This window comes from Felis catus, chromosome B4 (assembly GCF_018350175.1).
Source record: "Felis catus isolate Fca126 chromosome B4, F.catus_Fca126_mat1.0, whole genome shotgun sequence".
Lineage (NCBI taxonomy): Eukaryota > Metazoa > Chordata > Mammalia > Carnivora > Felidae > Felis > Felis catus.
In genome coordinates this window covers 99,216,728-99,236,145 of record NC_058374.1, presented here as the reverse complement: position 1 = coordinate 99,236,145, position 19,418 = coordinate 99,216,728, and the positions used below count along the sequence as shown (strand labels likewise).

The 19,418-nt window shown below is 38.0% G+C and overlaps 2 protein-coding genes across 6 annotated transcripts in view; one reads left to right on the top strand and one right to left on the bottom strand.

Annotated features, from left to right (window-relative positions):
- The window catches only part of KRR1 (KRR1 small subunit processome component homolog), a 114,051-nt gene extending 106,291 nt beyond the window's left edge, over positions 1-7,760 (top strand). For 2 of the 3 annotated variants that reach the window (XM_019835242.3, XM_023257261.2), the window contains exons 6-10: positions 886-942; positions 2,579-2,749; positions 3,939-4,016; positions 4,127-4,220; positions 5,942-7,760. In XM_019835242.3, the coding sequence (XP_019690801.2) occupies positions 886-942; positions 2,579-2,749; positions 3,939-4,016; positions 4,127-4,220; positions 5,942-6,081 (540 nt within the window). In that variant the 3' untranslated portion in view covers positions 6,082-7,760. The remainder of the gene's footprint in view (positions 1-885; positions 943-2,578; positions 2,750-3,938; positions 4,017-4,126; positions 4,221-5,941) is intronic. The other variant, XM_045062086.1, reaches the window with a different exon arrangement.
- Positions 6,905-19,418, bottom strand: part of GLIPR1 (GLI pathogenesis related 1) — a 37,647-nt gene continuing 25,133 nt past the window's right edge. For all 3 annotated transcript variants that reach the window (XM_045062087.1, XM_045062088.1, XM_019835243.3), the window contains 4 exons: positions 15,829-15,938; positions 10,099-10,181; positions 7,331-7,357; positions 6,905-7,227 (listed from right to left, as the gene is read on the bottom strand). In XM_045062087.1, the coding sequence (XP_044918022.1) occupies positions 7,082-7,227; positions 7,331-7,357; positions 10,099-10,181; positions 15,829-15,938 (366 nt within the window). In that variant the 3' untranslated portion in view covers positions 6,905-7,081. The remainder of the gene's footprint in view (positions 7,228-7,330; positions 7,358-10,098; positions 10,182-15,828; positions 15,939-19,418) is intronic.

Here is a 19,418-nt window from a genome sequence, read left to right as displayed (position 1 = left end):
AAGGTCTGCACATCATCACTCTTTCCACTACAAGTTTTAAATGGGTATTTAAGATTTTAGTCTATAGCACATATGGGAGATACGTAATTACATGTGCTCAAATGATTGGAGAATTGAATAGTGATAATTGTTATTTGCAGTAACCTATATAAGCCAGTAGAGGTCAGATTCTAAATAAACTTCTTTTCCTTTAAAATATATTTTGTTTTATTTGAATTTTAGTAATGTTTATTTAATGTATTGATGAACTTTTTTTTTTTAACTTATGAAATTGAATGTTATGAGAAAATCTGTGGGGCAGATACACATTTCTGTTAACTCCGTTTGCTGTCTGCTGTGAAGTATTGTTCCCTTTCCAGGACCTTTATTAGCAATTCTGTTGAACACCTTTCTCATAAATTATCTGCCCTTTTCTCATGTGGCAATAGGAACTTAAATATATTAAATACTGTATAATTTTGTAAAATCTAAATATATTATTTAATTTTCACAGCAAAGCTATAAAATTGTATTTCCGTATTATTTACATATTACAAATGAGAAAGCTGGAACAGGACAATTAAGTGACGTTCCCTTCCCATTATTTGAGGCCACATTTTCTGACTCTAAATCTAGCCTTCTCCCTAAACTACACAGTTCCAAAATGTTGCTGTATTAATTCTATATGTTACATTTTAGCTGTAAAGTTGAGACACTTCATTGTATCTAAGAGAGTTTTACTGTTATGAAGAATCTAGAAGTCACTCAGCAGTTGAAGGACCTCCTGTATTCAGTTTGGTAGCCGTTGCCTAGTCCGTAGGATATGTTGCAGTATATTAATCCCCTTCCATTTAGTTTATTAAAATCTATGTACGTGACTAATTGATTTTTCTTTGCAAATTTCAGGTACGAAAAGTAGTCCTAGATACTATGAAGAATATTCATCCAATTTATAACATTAAGGTGAGTGTTAATTATATATTATTATAACAGTGGTTGTCAGACTTCTTTTAGCCACAGAAACCTTTCTTGACATTAAATCTTCTATGGAAGCCTAATGCACAAAACAGATGAACAGAACTATTTGGGGTAGATTAGAGATAGTTCAGCCTACTCAACTCTACCCAGTCCTGTTGTTACATCTTTGGAAGCTTAGGTCTCTGGCCTACAGTCTGAAAACTGTTCAAGGGGATACTCAAACACATGACATGGTTTTTATACAGAGGAAATAAGCTTCATAGAAATGGTCGTAGATGATAAAAATCAGATTTTCTTGGATTATGGGCCTATTACTATATTTAAAGATGTGATCTTTCAGTGTCCTGCCTTTTTCTGTTAAATAGAGTCTGGAATATTTCAGATTGGATTAAAACTTTTTTTCTTAATTTAACAGTCAAAATTATAAACTCTCTGAGAGAGATCTGTTACATCCCTGTGCACACAGGATTCGATGGTACTTGGAAATTTAATCATGTGCTGTAAGGGACTATGAGGGGTATTTATTAAGCAGTCCACTTAAATTTGATGAAGTTAAGTCACTCTTAGGGGTGCCTGGTGTGGTTCAGTTGGTTAAGCATCCAACTTTGGCTGAGGTCATGATCTCAGGGTTCGTGGGTTCAAGCCCCGCGTTGAGCTCTGTGCTGAGAGCTGAGGCCCTGGAGCCTGCTTCAGATTCTGTGTCTCCCTGTCTCTGCCCCTCCCCTGCTCGTGCTCTGTCTCTCTCTCTCTCTCTCTCTCTCAAAAATAAATAAGCACTTAAAAGAATAAAAAATACATATATTTTAAGAAGTCACTAGTAAATTGGGGTGAAGGAATGATTTTGAGTTACTTTGGGACTTTAAAAATAGAGCTAGTTTTGTATCTGATACCTGGTTTCCTTCCTTGGATGTTCCAATGTGTGCAGAAGTCAATGGAGTGGGAGAAATGGGTTTTGTCTGATCATGAGAAAGTTTACTTTTTTCTTTTCCTGTGATAATTAAAGTACTACCAAAAGCTTCCTGCTTTCAGGGGACATTACTAATTAACTCTCCCTGCTACTATTAAAGTTGAATTTTAAGGGTTTTAATGAATTAATGGTTGAAAAGCTGAATTAGATTAGTCTCATTGTCATCTCAATTATTTTAACAGTTCTGCATTTCTTTTTTTTTAATAAAAAAAAATGTGTATTCATTTTTGAGGGGGAAAGCGCAAGTCGGGGGGGGTGCAGAGAGAGAGAGGGAGACAGAGGATCTGAAGCAGGTTCTGTGCTGATAGCAGTGAGCCCGATGCAGGGCTTGAACTCACGAACTGTGAGATCATGACCTGAGCTGAAGTTGGACACTCAACCGACTGAGCCACCCAGCTGTCCATAAAGCTTTTTTAAAATTTTTTAAAAACTGTTTCTGCATTTCTTAATCTAAATTTCTAATGGTTTTCTGAAGCTTAGTTTTAGATTACTTATTTTTTTATGGAATTGGTTTGCTCCTACTGTGGAGATTAAGAACTACTCTTTTTAATTTTGTTATTTATAGGAACAGTATTTATAATGTCTTGGTTTGACAAATATATGGCTTATAAAATTAAAAATTCTTACTTTGTTCATATATTGTCATGACTAAAGACCTTAATGATTAAACGAGAGTTGGCAAAAGATTCTGAATTAAGATCACAAAGTTGGGAAAGATTTTTGCCACAGTTCAAGCACAAAAATGTGAATAAACGCAAGGAACCAAAGAAGAAAACTGTCAAGAAAGAGTATACACCCTTCCCGCCACCACAGCCGGAAAGTCAGGTCAGTATTAAATGTTGAATTTCTTCACATGACGGGGGAAACCATTTTAATCTGTTTTGTCAGAAACTTCATGGAGAGTAATTTAGGTGGACTTTCTGTATGTGAGTGTGTATGTGTTTGGGTGCGTACAGGTATAAGAAACTAAAGGTAAGTGTAAATAGGCTTATTTTGAGCTGAGTGGGTGGGGTGGAGTGGCGGCTTCACGGTATGAGTGGTTGGTGTCACTTGTGTCCCTGCGGCCAATCCAGTCTCTGCACTTCCCATGGATACTCACATTTAATGATTTAACCCTTAATGCTCTCACTCTGCGTCAGCACCATTCTTATGACCACATGCTATGTGACTGCTCAGTTTTGAAGTCTTTAAGTGATAATATCTATCCTTTTTCTAAATTATGAGTGTCTCTCATTTTAGCAGCTGTTTTCTGGCTTTTTTTCCCCAAATTTCCTTTTCTCTCTTGGCCATCACTGCTTCCTTCATACTGCCTTTTCCTTCTATCATAGTTGTCCAGCAAACTCTCAAACTTAATCAGTTCTAAAATTTGTTTTCTTTCCCATAATGTGGCTACTGAACACAGCTGGAAAAAGTCTTCTCTTTGGACTCTATCCACTATAAATTCACGTTTCCAGCCTCAGATAGGTCCTCACCGTTGTCTGGTAGTCTGTGCATGCTCTTAATTCTTGAAGCACCCCTCCCACTCCTAGCTGATGACCCTGCATTTCAGTTTATGGAAGTATTTAAGACCATCAGGTGAGAACTCCTTCAACTTCCTTTTCTCTCACCTGTAATTTTTTTTTTTTTTTCCCATCTGCACCCAGTCCTTTCTTTACCTGTTCTTTGAATTCTGTCTTCACCTGTCTCCTAAGGGATCTTACTTCATAATTCACTCTCTTGGCTATATCTTAAAGTCTTTCCTCTCTACTAGTTCTTTGTTCTCAGCATGTAGACACATCCCCTTCTGTGTTGAAACAGCCTGCTGTATATTCCATGAACACATCACCTCCTTTCTTATCCCTGTGCTTTTTGCATGTATTTCCTTTAGCTTAGGGTATATTTCATGTCACTGCCTTTATGAATTAGTCAGATTTTTGACTTCACTGTCTTCACCTCAAGGACACTGTGCCTTTTTTAGGAAATGATTTCTCATCTACCTTATTTCTCATGTAACTATAAATACTGCTTTCAACAGATTGATAAAGAATTGGCTAGTGGTGAATACTTTCTGAAGGCAAGTCAAAAGAAGCGACAGAAAATGGAAGCCATAAAGGTAAGACTCTGTCTAGCTCACAACATTGATAGTACAATTCACAGAAACTTAAATTCCTACTTAACTATAAATTGTGTTCTCTAATGTATTTTTTTTTATTAATAACGCAGGCTAAACAAGCAGAAGCTCTCAGTAAGAGACAAGAGGAAAGAAACAAAGCTTTTATTCCACCTAAAGAAAAACCAGTTGTGAAACCGAAGGAAGGTAAGTGCTCGTTTTCCAATTCTTGATGTGATATGAAAGTCTGTTTTTGAAAAGTAAACCCATATGAATTTGTCTGAATCTCTTTGAATGTTAACTAAAGAAATAACCATCTTTCATCAGTTCTCTTGCTGCTTCATTAATCATTAACCCTAGGGACAGGAGACCACTGAAGTGTTTTATAATTTATTAGCAGCTGATGCCTATTTCAGAGTCTCCAGATTGACAGTCCTCTCCTAACCTCTGATTGTGCTGGAGAAGGACTCTTCATTGTGAAAGCTCTAAACCAGGGCAGTGAATCCTCTGTAGAGATCAAAGTAACGAAAGCAGTGAGGTCCCCAAGCTCTGTTATCATGCCTCTTAGAAAGAGCTTATCAGAAGTTACTCTTTTCTTCTCTTTACTTATGTGATCTGTGGCTTAAAGTTTGATTCCTATATTATTAACGATGGATTTCTGATCACCTTGGGCTAAAGGACACCATCAAAGCAGTAGGAAGGTCTTAGGGGCTGTTAAAAAGACACTCCGTGAAAACAGTGTTCTGTCTTCTCTTCTCCATTCCTAGTCTCATTTGATCCATCCTGCCCTCTTCTGTGTTCTCTTTCCCACTAGTAACACCTGTACTCTTCCCTAAGTAATTTTCCAAAGCAGCCAGTGGCACAGTGAGGGGAGGGAAGTCACTGGCATTGTTGTACATGACCTATTGGTCAAGACCAGACATGACGTTACTATTTTAGTTTCCTGTATTACATCAGTGTTAATAGCTTTAAAAGTACTGTATTCTTCTATGTACATCACTGGTTATATAAAAGTTAAAAATGTCATAAGCATTAGAATTTGCAGTTTGTTCAGCCTGTGAGTTTTCTGCTTAGGACGTTGTTCAGTAGCCAGTTTAATCTCAGTTTATGATGATTTAAATGTAGCTGTTTCACTGTAGTGGAGGCTTTAAGTCTCTGCTCCTCAAGTTGCTGGGAAGTTTGTCTGATGATATTTTAGCTGGTGATTCTCTTATGCTCTGAACACTGTCCTTTACATGGTGAGGAAAAGTTGCATTTTTGTCTCCTCCTTTGTCTTTGTTGTTCAGGCTTTTGGCATTGATGGTTGGATTCTGTTAGGAGGATCTCCAAATATGCTCAGATTATTGTCTTTATTACCAAAATCTTGTTAAATGAGATACTACTAGTCATTCATTGAACTAATATTTGGAAAACTTTATTTTTGAGTTTTTATGTGTGGTATTAGATGAAGTAGATTTGACCTAAAGCTTCATGATTAAAATTATTCAAGCTGGAAGGGCTACGTGGTAATATTCTTCTTGAAATGTAATTTCAAAGTATTTTAGTGTGCAGAATTGGAAATTGACATATTAATGAGTACTCTAAAGTTCCAAAATATGGGAAAGAATATAAGTAAAAATAATCCAATCTCAAGTACAATTTAGGGAGAAAAATGAAGTTTTAATATTGTTGAATTCAGTGATTTGTTCAGATAGCTAAACTATAATGCCATTTTCATGTGTACCTTCATTAATGTACTTAGAAAGTAGTTTATTTTATGATTTTTTTTCTCTTAAATGTCTAACATTCCTTTAGGCAGGTGCTTTATATTTTACAACATCACCTTTCACTTATTACAGTACTCTGAAGTTACTGTACCAAATACATATTCTTTATGTTTTATTTGGTAAAGCATAAAGAATTACATATGTTGTTTTTAATTTGTCTAGCTTCTACCGAAAATAAAATTGATGTGGCCGCCATCAAGGAAAAGGTTAAGAAAGCAAAGAATAAGAAACTGGGAGCTCTTTCAGCTGAAGAAGTTAAGCTTAAAATGGAAACAGATGAAAAAAAGAAGAAGAAAAAGTAACACTAAATAAACCCCCTGAACTAGAACTCATTAAGCTATCTCCTTTTGTAAAGGATTTTGAGATACTAGGATGTTCGTAGCCTTATGTGTGAGAAGAATACCCTGATCACATTTTTCTAGTTTGTGTCATTCTTCAAATCAGTGTTTATATAAACAGCTGTTTCTTTATAAATTATTGTATTCTCTGTGTGTGAGTTTTTAATTTTAATGATGCAGAGTGGTATGTATATCCTTGTATACCATGCACCTTTTCTGTTTTGGCATGTTTTGCCTAAGCATATTAGGTGTAATTTTTTAGGTTGTTGATATAACGATCTTTTTAGAATGTGGCTATTGTAATTATCCATCAAATCCAGTATTTGCTGCCACTGTTTAGTCTTTACATATAATCATGTCCCACAACTTGGTTTTGAGGAAAATAAATACAGATTTTGCAGTGCTGTCTCTAATGATAATGAGTAAACATTAGGTTTCTTTTTATAATCTTACTTTATATTATGTTTAAGATTAAACAACCCATAAGCAAAAAGCAAAAGCAAAAGCCTCTTAAATCCCTTAATTACTCTTTTGAGTCTGGGAAAATGGGAAACCAAAGACCTCAAATTGCAAGAGAGTGGGGAAAACCAGATGTTTAGCATGGAAGCAGCATGCAGCAAGTTATGTAGAAATGTTTTTACTAATGAGGGCCAGTGGAGTCGTTTAGAATCACCTAAATCTAGCACATTCATTTTGTAGTTTTAGAAGCTGAGACACACACGGGCTGAGTTACTTACTGAAAGTCACAGCTGTGGCAGCCTGAAAACAATTCTTATTCACAGAAAAGTGGGAAGTAAAAATGAGTTTATTCTAGAGTTCGGAAGTTGAGACTTTTTCTTTTGATGAAGGGTTTATTGCAACAACATTTTTTTCTGAGATATTTTAAAATAAGAAATAAATACAACCAACTGTTATTTTTTTAAAGCCATACATGAATGAGTTGCGGTTTTTTTCTGGATTTAGTTCAAAAGAACTGAGGGTATCTGTGCTTGACCCAAATGGTCATTATGGCACCCAGTATTAGGATTGGTGGACTAACAATGAGAAAGAGAGATAAGTTCCTGTTGCGCACAGATACTGGCCAGTCAGGATACACAATAGAGTAGTAACCTGTGAAACAAACATCAGATGTGCTCTTAAATGTTGTTTCTCATAATGCAGTAATATAATTCACATCGATCTAATGGAACAGTTAAAAGATTTGCATACATACGTGTGACTTTGTCTCGTTGTGGGTTAACTGTGGAGTCAGAAGAAAGAAAAAATATGTACGTTTAAAATTTTATTTTAAAAAGCCAAGTTGCTATTTATAACCATTAACTGTTGCTTTGACTTTATTGCAGTGTTTTTTAAACATTAAGATTTTTTTGTACTAACTATACTAATTTGACATTTTTAAGTTGACTATTTATAAACTTTTTATATACTACTATAAGTGGAAAATCATTTTACATACCACAACTAGCAGATAATAAATACAATTAAAATGAAAATTAAACCATGAGAATTGAAAAATAAAGAATTACATATTAGGAACAGTCAATGTGAACAATGTATTAAAATATTTTCCTGGAAATATGTTCTTTCCTGAGAAGAATGATACTATTTATGATCAGTCAGTAATAAAGAGACCGTGACCTTGCCCTCCGTCGTTCCAGTATGTCATTAAATTGTCAATAGGGATTTGGCTCTCCTGTCATAATTATTCCTCTCCTTTTACTGAGCTTTATTCAGATTTTGACATTCAGAGCACTAGGTAGAAAATTCTACATCTGCCTTAGCCTTCATGATACTTTTTTTATTAAATAGATGACGTTTCCATGCCAGTTGTATACCAGCTGCTGTTGAATTCTGTGGGACTCTGGCAAGTACTTCTGGGTACTTGTGAGCATCCCTGCTTGGGCTTTGGTGAATTACAAGGAAGCTGCCGCGGCTCTACCTTTTTTGGCAGTTAATACCATGAAATCAAGGATGTGCTGTGCTAGTTATATTTTTTCTTACATATACGTTTTTTAAATGTTAAATATTCAACTCTTGAATATCGAGACAAATGGACATTCATGCACTAGCTAAAATCATCCCGTGTACCGCTGATATACCCAGCACATTATGTAAAAGCCATGCTGATTTGGCCTCCATGGGTATTTATTGAACCTGCCAACAGTACCTAAAGGACCAGAAAGGAATTTGTTCCTCCAATATTTACCATAATTTGTCAAAGATGGAATCTGTTAAAAGCTTTTTTTTAATGTTTATTTTTTGAGAGACCGAATGCAAGCGGGGGAGGGGCAGAGAGAGAAAGAGACATAGAATCTGAAGCAGGCTCCAGGCTCTGCACTGTCAGCACAGAGCCTGACGCGGGGCCCGAACCCACAAACCTCAAGATCATGACCTGAGCGGTCTGCTCAACCAACTGAGCCACCCAGGCGCCCCTGTTAAATGAAAGCTTCTGTCCTCTAACCCTTACCCCCATGCAAATTAGCATGTTTTCCCTTTATTTTTCTTAAGAGCCCAGGAGCTTTTCATTATTGGACCACAGCCTTAATTTTCTGAAGTTTCAGAGGCCATTTCAAGATACACCTAAAATGAAAAGCTAAAAAGCCAAAAGGAGCTTTTCTTGTCATTTTGGAGGTGGTGTTACTAATTATCTAGATTTTTAAAGAGGAGGAATGATTTTTTTAAGGAAACATACATCCAGATTAGTGCTTATTTGCCAGCCAGACTAGGGTATAAGTGAATCACGCATAATTCCTACTTGTTTGGAATTTAGAATCCAGCAGGAAAGACAGTGAACCAGTGGCAACAATTAAATTACTCTTTAAATAATTTAAAAATAATTGTCTCAGTTTTCACCACAGATTTTAAAGAAGCATCATGAGAATCGTTCATGGGCATAAAAAGTCTCAAAGTTTGGGGATAAAGAAAACACCAAGAGCCAACTCAACATTTGGGAGTTGAGTTTGGGAGGATGTATTTGTGGATAATAGGTAATATTTATTGAGTGCTACTGTATGCTAGGCTCTTGTTCTAAATAGAAGTGTTGTTTTCTTTTTTCATTGATTTGATTCACCAAACCTGTGAAGAGGCCCCACCATCTACATTCTATTGCTGAGGAAATCTGTTTAGACAGTTGCCCCAGGTCACGGTGGTGGAACTGGAAATTGAACCTGGGCATGTGGTTTTTAAAATGCGTGGTTCTAGGGCGCCTGGGTGCCTCTCAGTTGGTTCAGTGTCTGACTCTTGACTTCGACTCAGATCATGATCTCGTGACTCCTGAGTTCAAGCCCCGCATCAGGCTCTGTGCTTGCAGCGCAGAGCCTGCTTAGGATTCTGTCTCCCTCTCTGCCCCTCCCCTGCTTGCTCTCTATCTCCCTCTCAAAATAAAAATAAACTTAAAAGAAAATAAAATGTGTGGTTCTAACTCCTACTTTATACTGCCTCACTTGGAAAAAAATAATATGCTTTGTAGTGTTGTAGCAACACGAAAGGAAATATCCAGTTGATACGTTGATACCCTGAGGAGATGTTTGTCGCATAGAGGCTGCACTTTACTAAGTTCTCTTAACAAAACTGCTGTGAATGAAATAAAGGATGGTCGAACTGGGAAAGAGATGACTGGCTCAGAAAGCTGATCAAAAAAGCGTTGCGGTACTGGGATTGAAGATGACAACTCAGTGTTTACAAATCAGTTGTTTTGATCTTGCTGAAATTCAGCAAACCTTGGGTCTACAGCTCCTATCTTAGTCACTTTTTGTGGTAATGATTAGAGTTACAGAAGAAGGCCATTCTTTGCTTCCCTAAGTTGACCTTAAATATATGTTCATTACTAGGACAGTAAGCCATTGATTTGATTGCTGCCTGATGCCAACTTCCATGAAAACAGCTATTAGGAGAAAGCAAACATTTGCATTCTTAGCTCTGTAGAAAGTTCTAATAGTTTCAAACACATTGTATTATTGGTAGAGTTTTCCTTTTACTCACTGCAGAGATTATCCAAACACTTGTCATCATTGGGGCAGGCACTGCAGGTGGACCCTTCTCTGTATGGCCAACTTCTGTATTGTCTATAAAGTAGAAAAAAGCTGTCCATTAGGAGAGGTGGGTTTTTGTTGTTGTTGCAATGAAATTTGCTACTCATCTTTTCTGCAGGATGGAAGTCCACAGATTTAGAGGGTTGGTGAGGGAAGCGGAAATAGAAGCCTGTTCATATTTGCAGAGTTCCCTCCATGGGACTATGTCTGTGAACCTGTGTCTTCACCTACACCATTTCATTTAATTATTATGACAATTCTGGAAGTTTTATTTGACACATAAGGAAACTAAAGCTCTAAGAAATTAACTTAACAAAAATTACAGCATACACATATCCGAATCACAATAAAACCTAGATGTGTCTGACTCCAGGGCAACACTCCCTCTACCTACTATCTGGCCTGTATACACCACCATCCAAAACACTGTCCATCCTAAGGTAACATGACCCACATTTGCTCTTCTCAGTTTAGCAAGCCTCCGTAGTTTGTGATGGAACAATATGTGCTTCCCTATTAAGTATTAAATAAGACCTAGCAAGAAGTTTAATAATCAGTAACTTTAATGAAGATTAAAACCATATTTTGAGTTATCTGCTGCGAGTAGAATGTGATATGAAAATATCTGATACTTACAAAGATAGAAGTAGTACTAACAAAGTCATACACACTGCTGATACGACTGAAGTGTTGTCTTAATTCACAATGTTTTTTTTAATGTTTACTGTTTTTTATTTTTGAGAGAGAGAGAGAGAGAGAGAGAGAGAGCATGAGCAGGGGAGGGGGAGGGAGAGAGGAAGACAGAATTTGAAGCAGGCTCCAGGCTCACAGCTGTCAGCACAGAGCCCGATGCAGGGCCTGAACCCACGACCTGTGAGATCATGACCTGAGCTGAAGTTGGACACTTAACTGACTGAGCCACCCAGGCACCCCAAAATAGTTTCATTAGAGGTTAGTGAAAATAAAGATGTAACTTTTCTAATCCAAGTTCATGGACTCAACTCCCCTCCCCTAATACTTTAGAAACTTTTTTTAGAAACAAAAAAGGTTTGTCCTTAAACCAAAGTTAAGGACACATTACTTTCATTAACACCTCCTTTCCAACCCAAAATATGAGTTCTAATCTTATTTGGCTCCAAATTAATTTAGGTTGTTTTAGAAACTCTGTTTATCCTCATGCTTGCTTTACACTGTGGGAAACAGTCAAAGGAATATAGTGATTCTGATAATAATTGCCCAAAGTGCATATTAGTCTGGGGATATTTTCATTATTAAAGAGCACCATACTCTTTGAGAGGGCAAGTTCTAGAATAAAATCATTTATGCTATTTCATTCTTTGTTGAATTGTGAAAACTATCAAGAGGGAGAAATTACTACTTCAAAAACTGGCTAAAAACAAAAAGCAGTTGTGAATTCTAGGGAAATGGCACAATTCATCCTGAGAGACATGCTACTGGAAAGGCCTGGATTTGTCTGGATAGGAACAATTGACACAAAGGGCCCTGATGTATTCCATCCATAAAGAAGCAGGAAGTTTTAGTGTTTCCCCTGGCAGCCTGAGGGAGAAAGGGTTGGGGCCCTGGGACTGAGGAAAAGACTTTTTTTTTTTTTTTTTTTTTTTTTGAGTAATCTCTTTGGCCAACATGGGACTCGAACTCAGGACCCTGGGTCACATGCTCTACTGACTGAGCAGCCAGGCCCCCTGAGAGAAGATCTTTAAAGAAAAAGATAAATGTGAGTAAGGGTTCTCAAAGGGTATATTCGTACCCTGTAGATACTACATAGTCAAGGTTGTCATTTCCTCTTCTGTGCTGTAATCCTTTCTCCCACTAATCACAAGATAGCCTTGCTCAGAGGGGCCCAGGGGCTTGAAGAGAGAGTTGTGTATGTGAAAAATGCAGATCAGAATGACCCCTAGCAGCTAGGAGGAGGGGCCAAAACCGGTCTGGGCAATGAATGACTCCAGAGATTGAGTTACAGGTGACTAGAGAATTAAGCACCCTGCACCCCACTCTTAGGAAATCTCAGAAGTATGGAGAGGATACTGGACTTCCTAGAATTATGTGGGCTAATTATGTGACTTTTTGTACATGGAAGGAGGAAAACAAGCTGAGAAGGCAGAAGATAATGAGGACATCCCTAACTGGTCTCTGTGCTTCTCCCTTATGCCCTCCAATCCATTTCCCACATGTCATTCAGAGTGATCTCCAAATGTAAGGCAGGTCTTGTCACTCCCTTGCTGAAAATACTTGGATGATTCCTCTTGGGATGTGAATAAAGTTAAATTTACCATGGCCTACACTGCCTTGCAAGGGCTGAACTGCCTCCTTCCCCGTTTCATCTGATTCAGTGATGCAAGCATCCTGACCTGTTTTGGCATCCTTTCCACAGAAGCTTTTCAGGTGTTTTCTGCAGCAGACATCTGTTCCTGAAGTTCTTCATGAGTCTGGTTCCTTTCTAATCTTCATGCCTGTGCTTAAATACATCATTTTATCCAACAAAGGGTCCTGCCAATTGATAGTGTTGATTACAGTATCATATTGTATTTCCTTCATTACTCCTATCATAATGCAGTTTATTGTCTATCTGCCCCATAGAAATTCCATAGAAATAGAAATTCCATAAAAGCAGGGACTGTGTCTGGGTGGTTCTCCTTTGCATCTCAGTAAACAAATATTTGTTGGATGATTGTATGAATCTACTTATTTGTATGAATAAATGAATGTTAACTCTATAGAAGCATTAAAACTGGTTATGAGCTTTACAACTTCTTGTTTATAACACTAAAAGGTAAATAGGCTAAACCAGGAGAATTTTCATTTGTGCCTTTTTATTATAACAACAATAGTAATTATGAATACTTCTCTAATAATCTCAAATAATGTAATACCATTGCCAGGTATTAGATATAGTTGGTGTTTTACATAACTTTCTTGTTTAATTTTCATAGCTACTTGATAAGTAGCTGGTACTATTATTATCCCAATTTTTTACAGAGGAAACAGATTCAGAGAGGTTAAGTAACTTGTCCAAGGTCAAGTGAACCAAGGTGGTGGGTTCTCAAGACCCTGTATCGTAACCATTAAGCTATGTAAATGTCATGAAGAGTCACCATTGATTGATTTAATGGCTTTGGCTAGTTTTTCCTAGGTTTTCCTTGTTTTCTGACTTAGGGATTTTAGGTCAAAGCTATTCTCTTCTGAATGACACCTGCTTTTAATCCTTTTACCCCACCTACACTCAATCAGACTATCCAACGTTTCTTCAGAACATTACTTCAGGGAAAGAAAGAGAGGCTTCTTCTAACAAATCTTCTGGAATCCCAAAGATTGGTAAAATCCAAACATAATTCTAGGGCAACAAATTAAAGAAAAAGATTGGTGTATATATGGCAAAGAGTTAAAGCTTTAAAATATAAACTACTATAAATCATTAAGAAAATCACTCTGGTAGAAAAATGAGCAGACCATATGGTTCACAAAAGAAGGAATGTAAATAGGCAATCAGGTGAAAATTTATAATCACCAGTGGTCAAAGAGATGCAAAAGAAACATAAAATAACAGTTTCTCTCAAATTAGAAAATACTAAAAAATTATAATATCCAGTACTAATGAAGAAGTATAAATTGATATAATAATAGTGTAGAATAATTTGGCCATAAGCACTTTTAAAAACATAAAGATGTTCAAACCTTTTACTTAGTATACTATTTCTAGAAATTGTAGGGAAATAGATGTGACTGAAGACTTACATTCAAGGTTGTTCATCTAATATTAAAAGAAAATGCAGAGAACAATCTAACTTCTTCAATAGGATGAGCTGTCATGTGACCACCTAAGCACAGACTCAGAAGCCAGACAGCCCAGGTCACAGTCCAGTAACATAGACACTATGTCCAGTCCACAGACACTATGACATAGTGTCACCAACTGTGGAACCCTGGTAGACTACTCACTCCATCAGTGCCTCAGTTTTCTTATCTGCCAAACAGGGGTGGTAACAGGACCCATCTCAAGACTTTTCATGAAGATTAAGTAAGTTAATATGTATGAAGCACTTAGAAAAGTGCTTAACATATGGTAAATATTTTATCAGTATTACTCTCATTTTTTTTATGGTGAAAAAATTTATATTTAACCAGCTGGATTCAGTTTACATGATCGCAGTTTTGTTGAGAACATCCAAAGCATCATAGTCAGGAGCCAGTCAAACATATGCCTTCTCTCCATTGGGCCTGATCAGGATGTTGACCTTGGCCATGTCAATGTCATAGAGCTTCTTCACAGCCTGTCTGATCTGATGCTTGGTGGCACCACAATGAACACAAGTGTTTTGTCTTCTACTTTCTTCATGGTCGACTTGGTAGTTGGGGGAACTTGATGATGACATAGTGGTCAAGCTTGTTTCTCCCAGGAGCACTTGTTCAAAGATACTTGGGCTGCATTTGGAGACTCAGTGTCTTGGGCCATTGGAAGGTAGCTGACATGTGGATCTTTTTTTAAGTGCCTGTGAATGCCTTTCAGCACCACTTTCTTGGTTTTCAAAGCCTTTGCTTTGGCTTTGGGAGGGGCAGGTACTTCCTTCTTCACCTTTGGCATCATTTTCATGAAACAGTACTCTCATATTTTTATAATTATTGATATCACGTTTAAAATTTTAATGATGTGGAAAATGCTCATGGTATAATTTTAAGTAAAAAGTAGAAACTGTGCATTTCCAGTATGATATCCATTTTCTAAATAATGTGTATGATGCATAAGCATACATATAGAAGTTTAAAGAAAGGTGGGGGGAGGGGCACCTGGGTGGCTCAGTTGGTTGAGCATTGAGTGTCCGACTTTGGCTCAGGTCGTGATCTGGCAGTTCAAGAGTTCCAGCCCGCGTTGGGCTCTGTGCTGACAGCTCAGAGCCTGGAGCCTGCTTTGGATTCTGTGTCCCCCTCTCTCTGCCCCTTCCCCACTCATGCTCTGTCTCTATCTCTCAAAAATGAATAAATGGTGAAAGAAAGAAAGAAAGAAAGAAAGAAAGAAAGAAAGAAAGAAAGAAAGAAAGAAAGAAAGAAAGAAAGAAAGAAAGAAAGAAAAAAGAAAAGAAAAGAAAAGAAAAGAAAAGAAAAGAAAAGAAAAGAAAAGAAAAGAAAAGAAAAGAAAAGAAAAAAGAAAAGAAAGGTGGTAGGTGGCATATCATGGGTCTACTCTGTTTTCCAAGGGAGAAAAATTGTATCCGTTTCAAAAACAAAACTTTCAGAAGTAAATGAAATAAATTACATAAATTGAGAAATTCTCAATTTATTTTTGCTTTGAAAATTCTGTAAAACATGCCAAGTTTTTAATAAACCAATAGAGTAACATCAGTCCTCCTATTCCGTGGTATATTACCATTTCCAATTAATCTATGTCCCTGCAAACATTTTAGTGTTGCCACTCTAAACATATATGTTGTGTGTGTATTTATATAGCATTTGTAAGGGGTGCACACAGACACACAAACACACATGTATATATATTTTTTAAATGTACCAGATGTTAATGGAGTAGATCTCTGGGTTAGAGGAATTAAGGGGATATTAATTTTCTTTTTTACCCTTTCTTTATTATCCCAATTTTCTGTAATGAAGATTAATACTTCTAAAATAGATTTAAGAAGTTTTTCTTAGAAGAATCGATTTGGGTACTTACCCTGGTCCGTAGTTGCATATGAAAAGCGCTCCGTGGGAAATACCGGTGCCCTGAACGCTGGGACAATACTGTACTGCACAGCCCACTTTGTAACTAGCTGCCCAAACAACCTGAAATAAGGATTTGTAGTGAGAGAGAGAGACGATAAAGAGAACATTGGAGTATGATTAGGACTTCATAAACGCGGTGAGGTGTGTTCACTCTTGTTTAGGTGGAGCAGTTATTACCAGGGGACTCCTAGGTGCTGAGAACTCAGAAACAAGACTTGTAATTATTATTGGGGTGTGAGTGTGTGAAATAAACATATAAATGATACTAAGATCATTTTGGCATTTGAAATAAAATAAAATCGTGCTGGGGTGGGGGGCCCATCGTGACAGCCCAGAGAAGGGGGCGCTGGAGGAGGCCTTGGAGCTGAGGCCTGCAGGGGGCAGCGCTGGGGATGACCTCGCAGGAGACCGCAACGTGGGAGGAAGAGCCTTCCGTGTGGAGACAGCAGCGGCACAGAGGCCCTGAGGTGGGACGGCGCGGCGGTGACAGTGGCAGAAAGAAGCAGGCAGAGCTGGGATCCAGTGAGTGGGGAGAGTCATTGGCATTGAGGAAGGAGGCAGAGGGGCAGGTCGTGGGGAATCTCGTAAGCAAGTGAGCACAGGCTCCTTTTTGCGTCAGAAAGATCACTTGGTTGTCATGAAGTAAATGGACTGAGAAGAGCAAGGGAAGAAAGAGGGAGGGCATTTGGGAGGCTGTTCCAGGGGTGCAAGCAAGAGAAGACGGTGACCCACACTTGGGTGGCAGTCGCGGGTTCCTGGGAATCCATCAAGTTCATGCTTTAGCTCTAGGTACAGCTGAAAGGATTTGCTTTTGCCTTGAGTGTGAGGTGAGAGGGATCATTTGGGGCCTGAGTAACATTTACTGAGATGGTGGAAGGGAAGGAGCAGGGTGGGTGGGAGTATGGACAGGGCTTCCGTTCAAGTCCCATTCTCTTTGAGACGCCTAATTAAACGTCCAAGTGCAGAGTGACTTTGCTGCTGAATGTGACCGTCTCTAGATTATTACCTAGATCAAGTCTAGATGGAAAAAGGGTGGTGAGTGGCATGGGAGGAAAACCAAGAACAGAGCCAGCTTCTTCAGGGAGAGGGGCCTATGCTGTCGCCCTGGACCCCACAGTGGGAAGACTCCATACTTGATTTAGTTCAACGTTGTCACCTATTTTCCCACATTTAGTGGCATTTTCCCCCTGACTTTTGAACAAGGGACTTTACATTTTCATTTTGCAGTAGGCCCCACAAATTACATAGCTCGTCTTAACCAAGAGTGTTTGGTGTCAATGGAGCCTAAAGAAAAAAGCTGTTTAAAGAGCTAGTATCTAGACACTAGAGATAAGCCAGAAATTAAATGCACTCCTTTGGGTGCCGGGGTGGCTCAGTCAGTTGAGCATCCAACTCTTGATTTTGGCTCAGGTCATGATCTCACGGTTTGTGGGCTCGAGCCCCACGTCGAGCTCTGCACTGATGCAAGCCTGCTTGGGACTCTCTCTCCTCCTCACTCTCTTCCCTGCCCCCAGCCCAAATAAATATATATATATATATATATATATATATATATATATATATATATATATATATTTTTTTTTTTTTTTTTTTTTTTAAAAACACCTTTCCCTTTCTATAGCCCTTTAGAGCTCCCCTCTACTTGCTAGATGGGATGCTACCTGATTCATGGATTAGTTCATAAAACCAATTAGATCTTTAAAATCTACTTGAACTTTTGTTATTTGACACATCCATCACCATATAGTTACAAATTTTTTTTCTTGTGATGAGAACTTTTAAGATTTACTCTCTTAGGAACTCTCAAATATACAATACAGTGTTAACTATAGTTGACATGCTGTACTTTACATCCCCAGGACTTAGTTATTTTATAACTGTAAGTTTGAGCTTTTGACCACATTTACTCATTTTGTCTCCCCACCCCATCCCAACAACCACTAGTCTTTTCTCTCTTTCAAGAGTTTGTTTCTTGTTTGGATTCCACATGTATGTGAGACCATATGGTATTTGCCTTTCTTGGCCTGACTTATTTCACTACCATAATACCCTCTAGGTCCATCCATGTTGTTGCAAATACCAGAATTTCTTCTTCAGGAAAATGTATTACATATATGGGAATATTACTTAGCCCTAAAAAAGAACAAAATCTATATTTTAACAAGTTCCTCAGGTGATTAATATGCATGCTAATTGGGTGCAATGTTGTCTGTATTCCTTTTACTATCACCACTATCAATCATTTTATATTTATTTTTTATCCTTTGGTCCTTGAGCACTTTCTCCAAGTATTCTATATCTTTGGGCTTCCCACACACACACCTTTAATGCTGTTTCTTTTGTCTTACTGTCTTTTACTTTTCTTTTCCAGTCTCTTTTTTTCCAAGGGCATGCAATGTTAGTTACCATTTTGTTTTCATTGGTGTTTTCTCCTTTAAAGTCAAGTTGTAATTAACACAATAAAATCCATCCTTTTTAGGTGTACAGTTCCATGAATTTTGATAAAAACATAGTTGTGTAGCCACCGCCATATTCAAGACCTAGAATATTTCCATCACCCCAGAAAGTTCCCTTGTGTTCCTTTGTGGTTGGCTCCTACCCCCACCCCCTGACAATCACTAATCTGTTCTCTGTCTCTCTACTTTTGCTTTTTCCCAGAATTTTATATAAATGGGGTCAGTTTAAAAGGTTTTTTTCACTCTGTCATCTTTCACTGAGCATTAAGTATTTGAGACCCATTCATACTGTTGGGTTCACTTCTTGATTGCATGGATGTCCCACAGTTTAGTTATCCATTCAAGTCGGTCCCTTGTTAAAAGCTTTATGGACATTGACAGGGCGCTTGGGTGGCTCAGCTAAGCATCTGACTTCAGCTCAGGTCATGATCTCACAGTTCATGGGTTCAAGCCCCACGTCGGCTCTGTGCTGACAGCTCAGGGCCTGGACCCTGCTTCAGATTCTGTGTCTCCCTCTCTCTCTGCCCTTCTTCCACTTGCACTCTGCCTCTCTCTCAAAAATAAACATTAAAAAAAAAAAAAAAGAATCAGACTTCAGCTCAGGTCATGATCTCGTGGTCTGTGAGTTGGAGCCCCGCGATGGGCTCTGTGCCGACAGCTCACAGCCTGGAGCCTGCTTTGGATTCTGTGTCTCCCTCTCTCTCTGCCCCTCCTGGCTTGCACTCTGTCTCTGTCTCTCAAATAAAACAAAACAAAACAAAACAAAAACGTTAAAAAAATTTTTTTTAAAGGCTGTATGGACACTCAGATTCTGGCTTCAACTTGTGGGCTCTGGGGCCACAAAGACTGAGTTCATATTCCAGCTTGGCCACTCACTGTGCGACCTTGCCCTTCGCTTCCTCGACTATTTAGTGAGGATAATGCTCTCAACTCTAAGGCTTATTTTGACATTTTAAATGGGATAGTAAGAAAGTGCTTAGAACTGCTGGCACATGGCAAGCAGTCAGCAAATGTTCATGTTTTATTCTCTACTAATTTTCTTGTTTTAAAATCTTTGAAAACTCTCGTTTCAGGCAGATTCCTA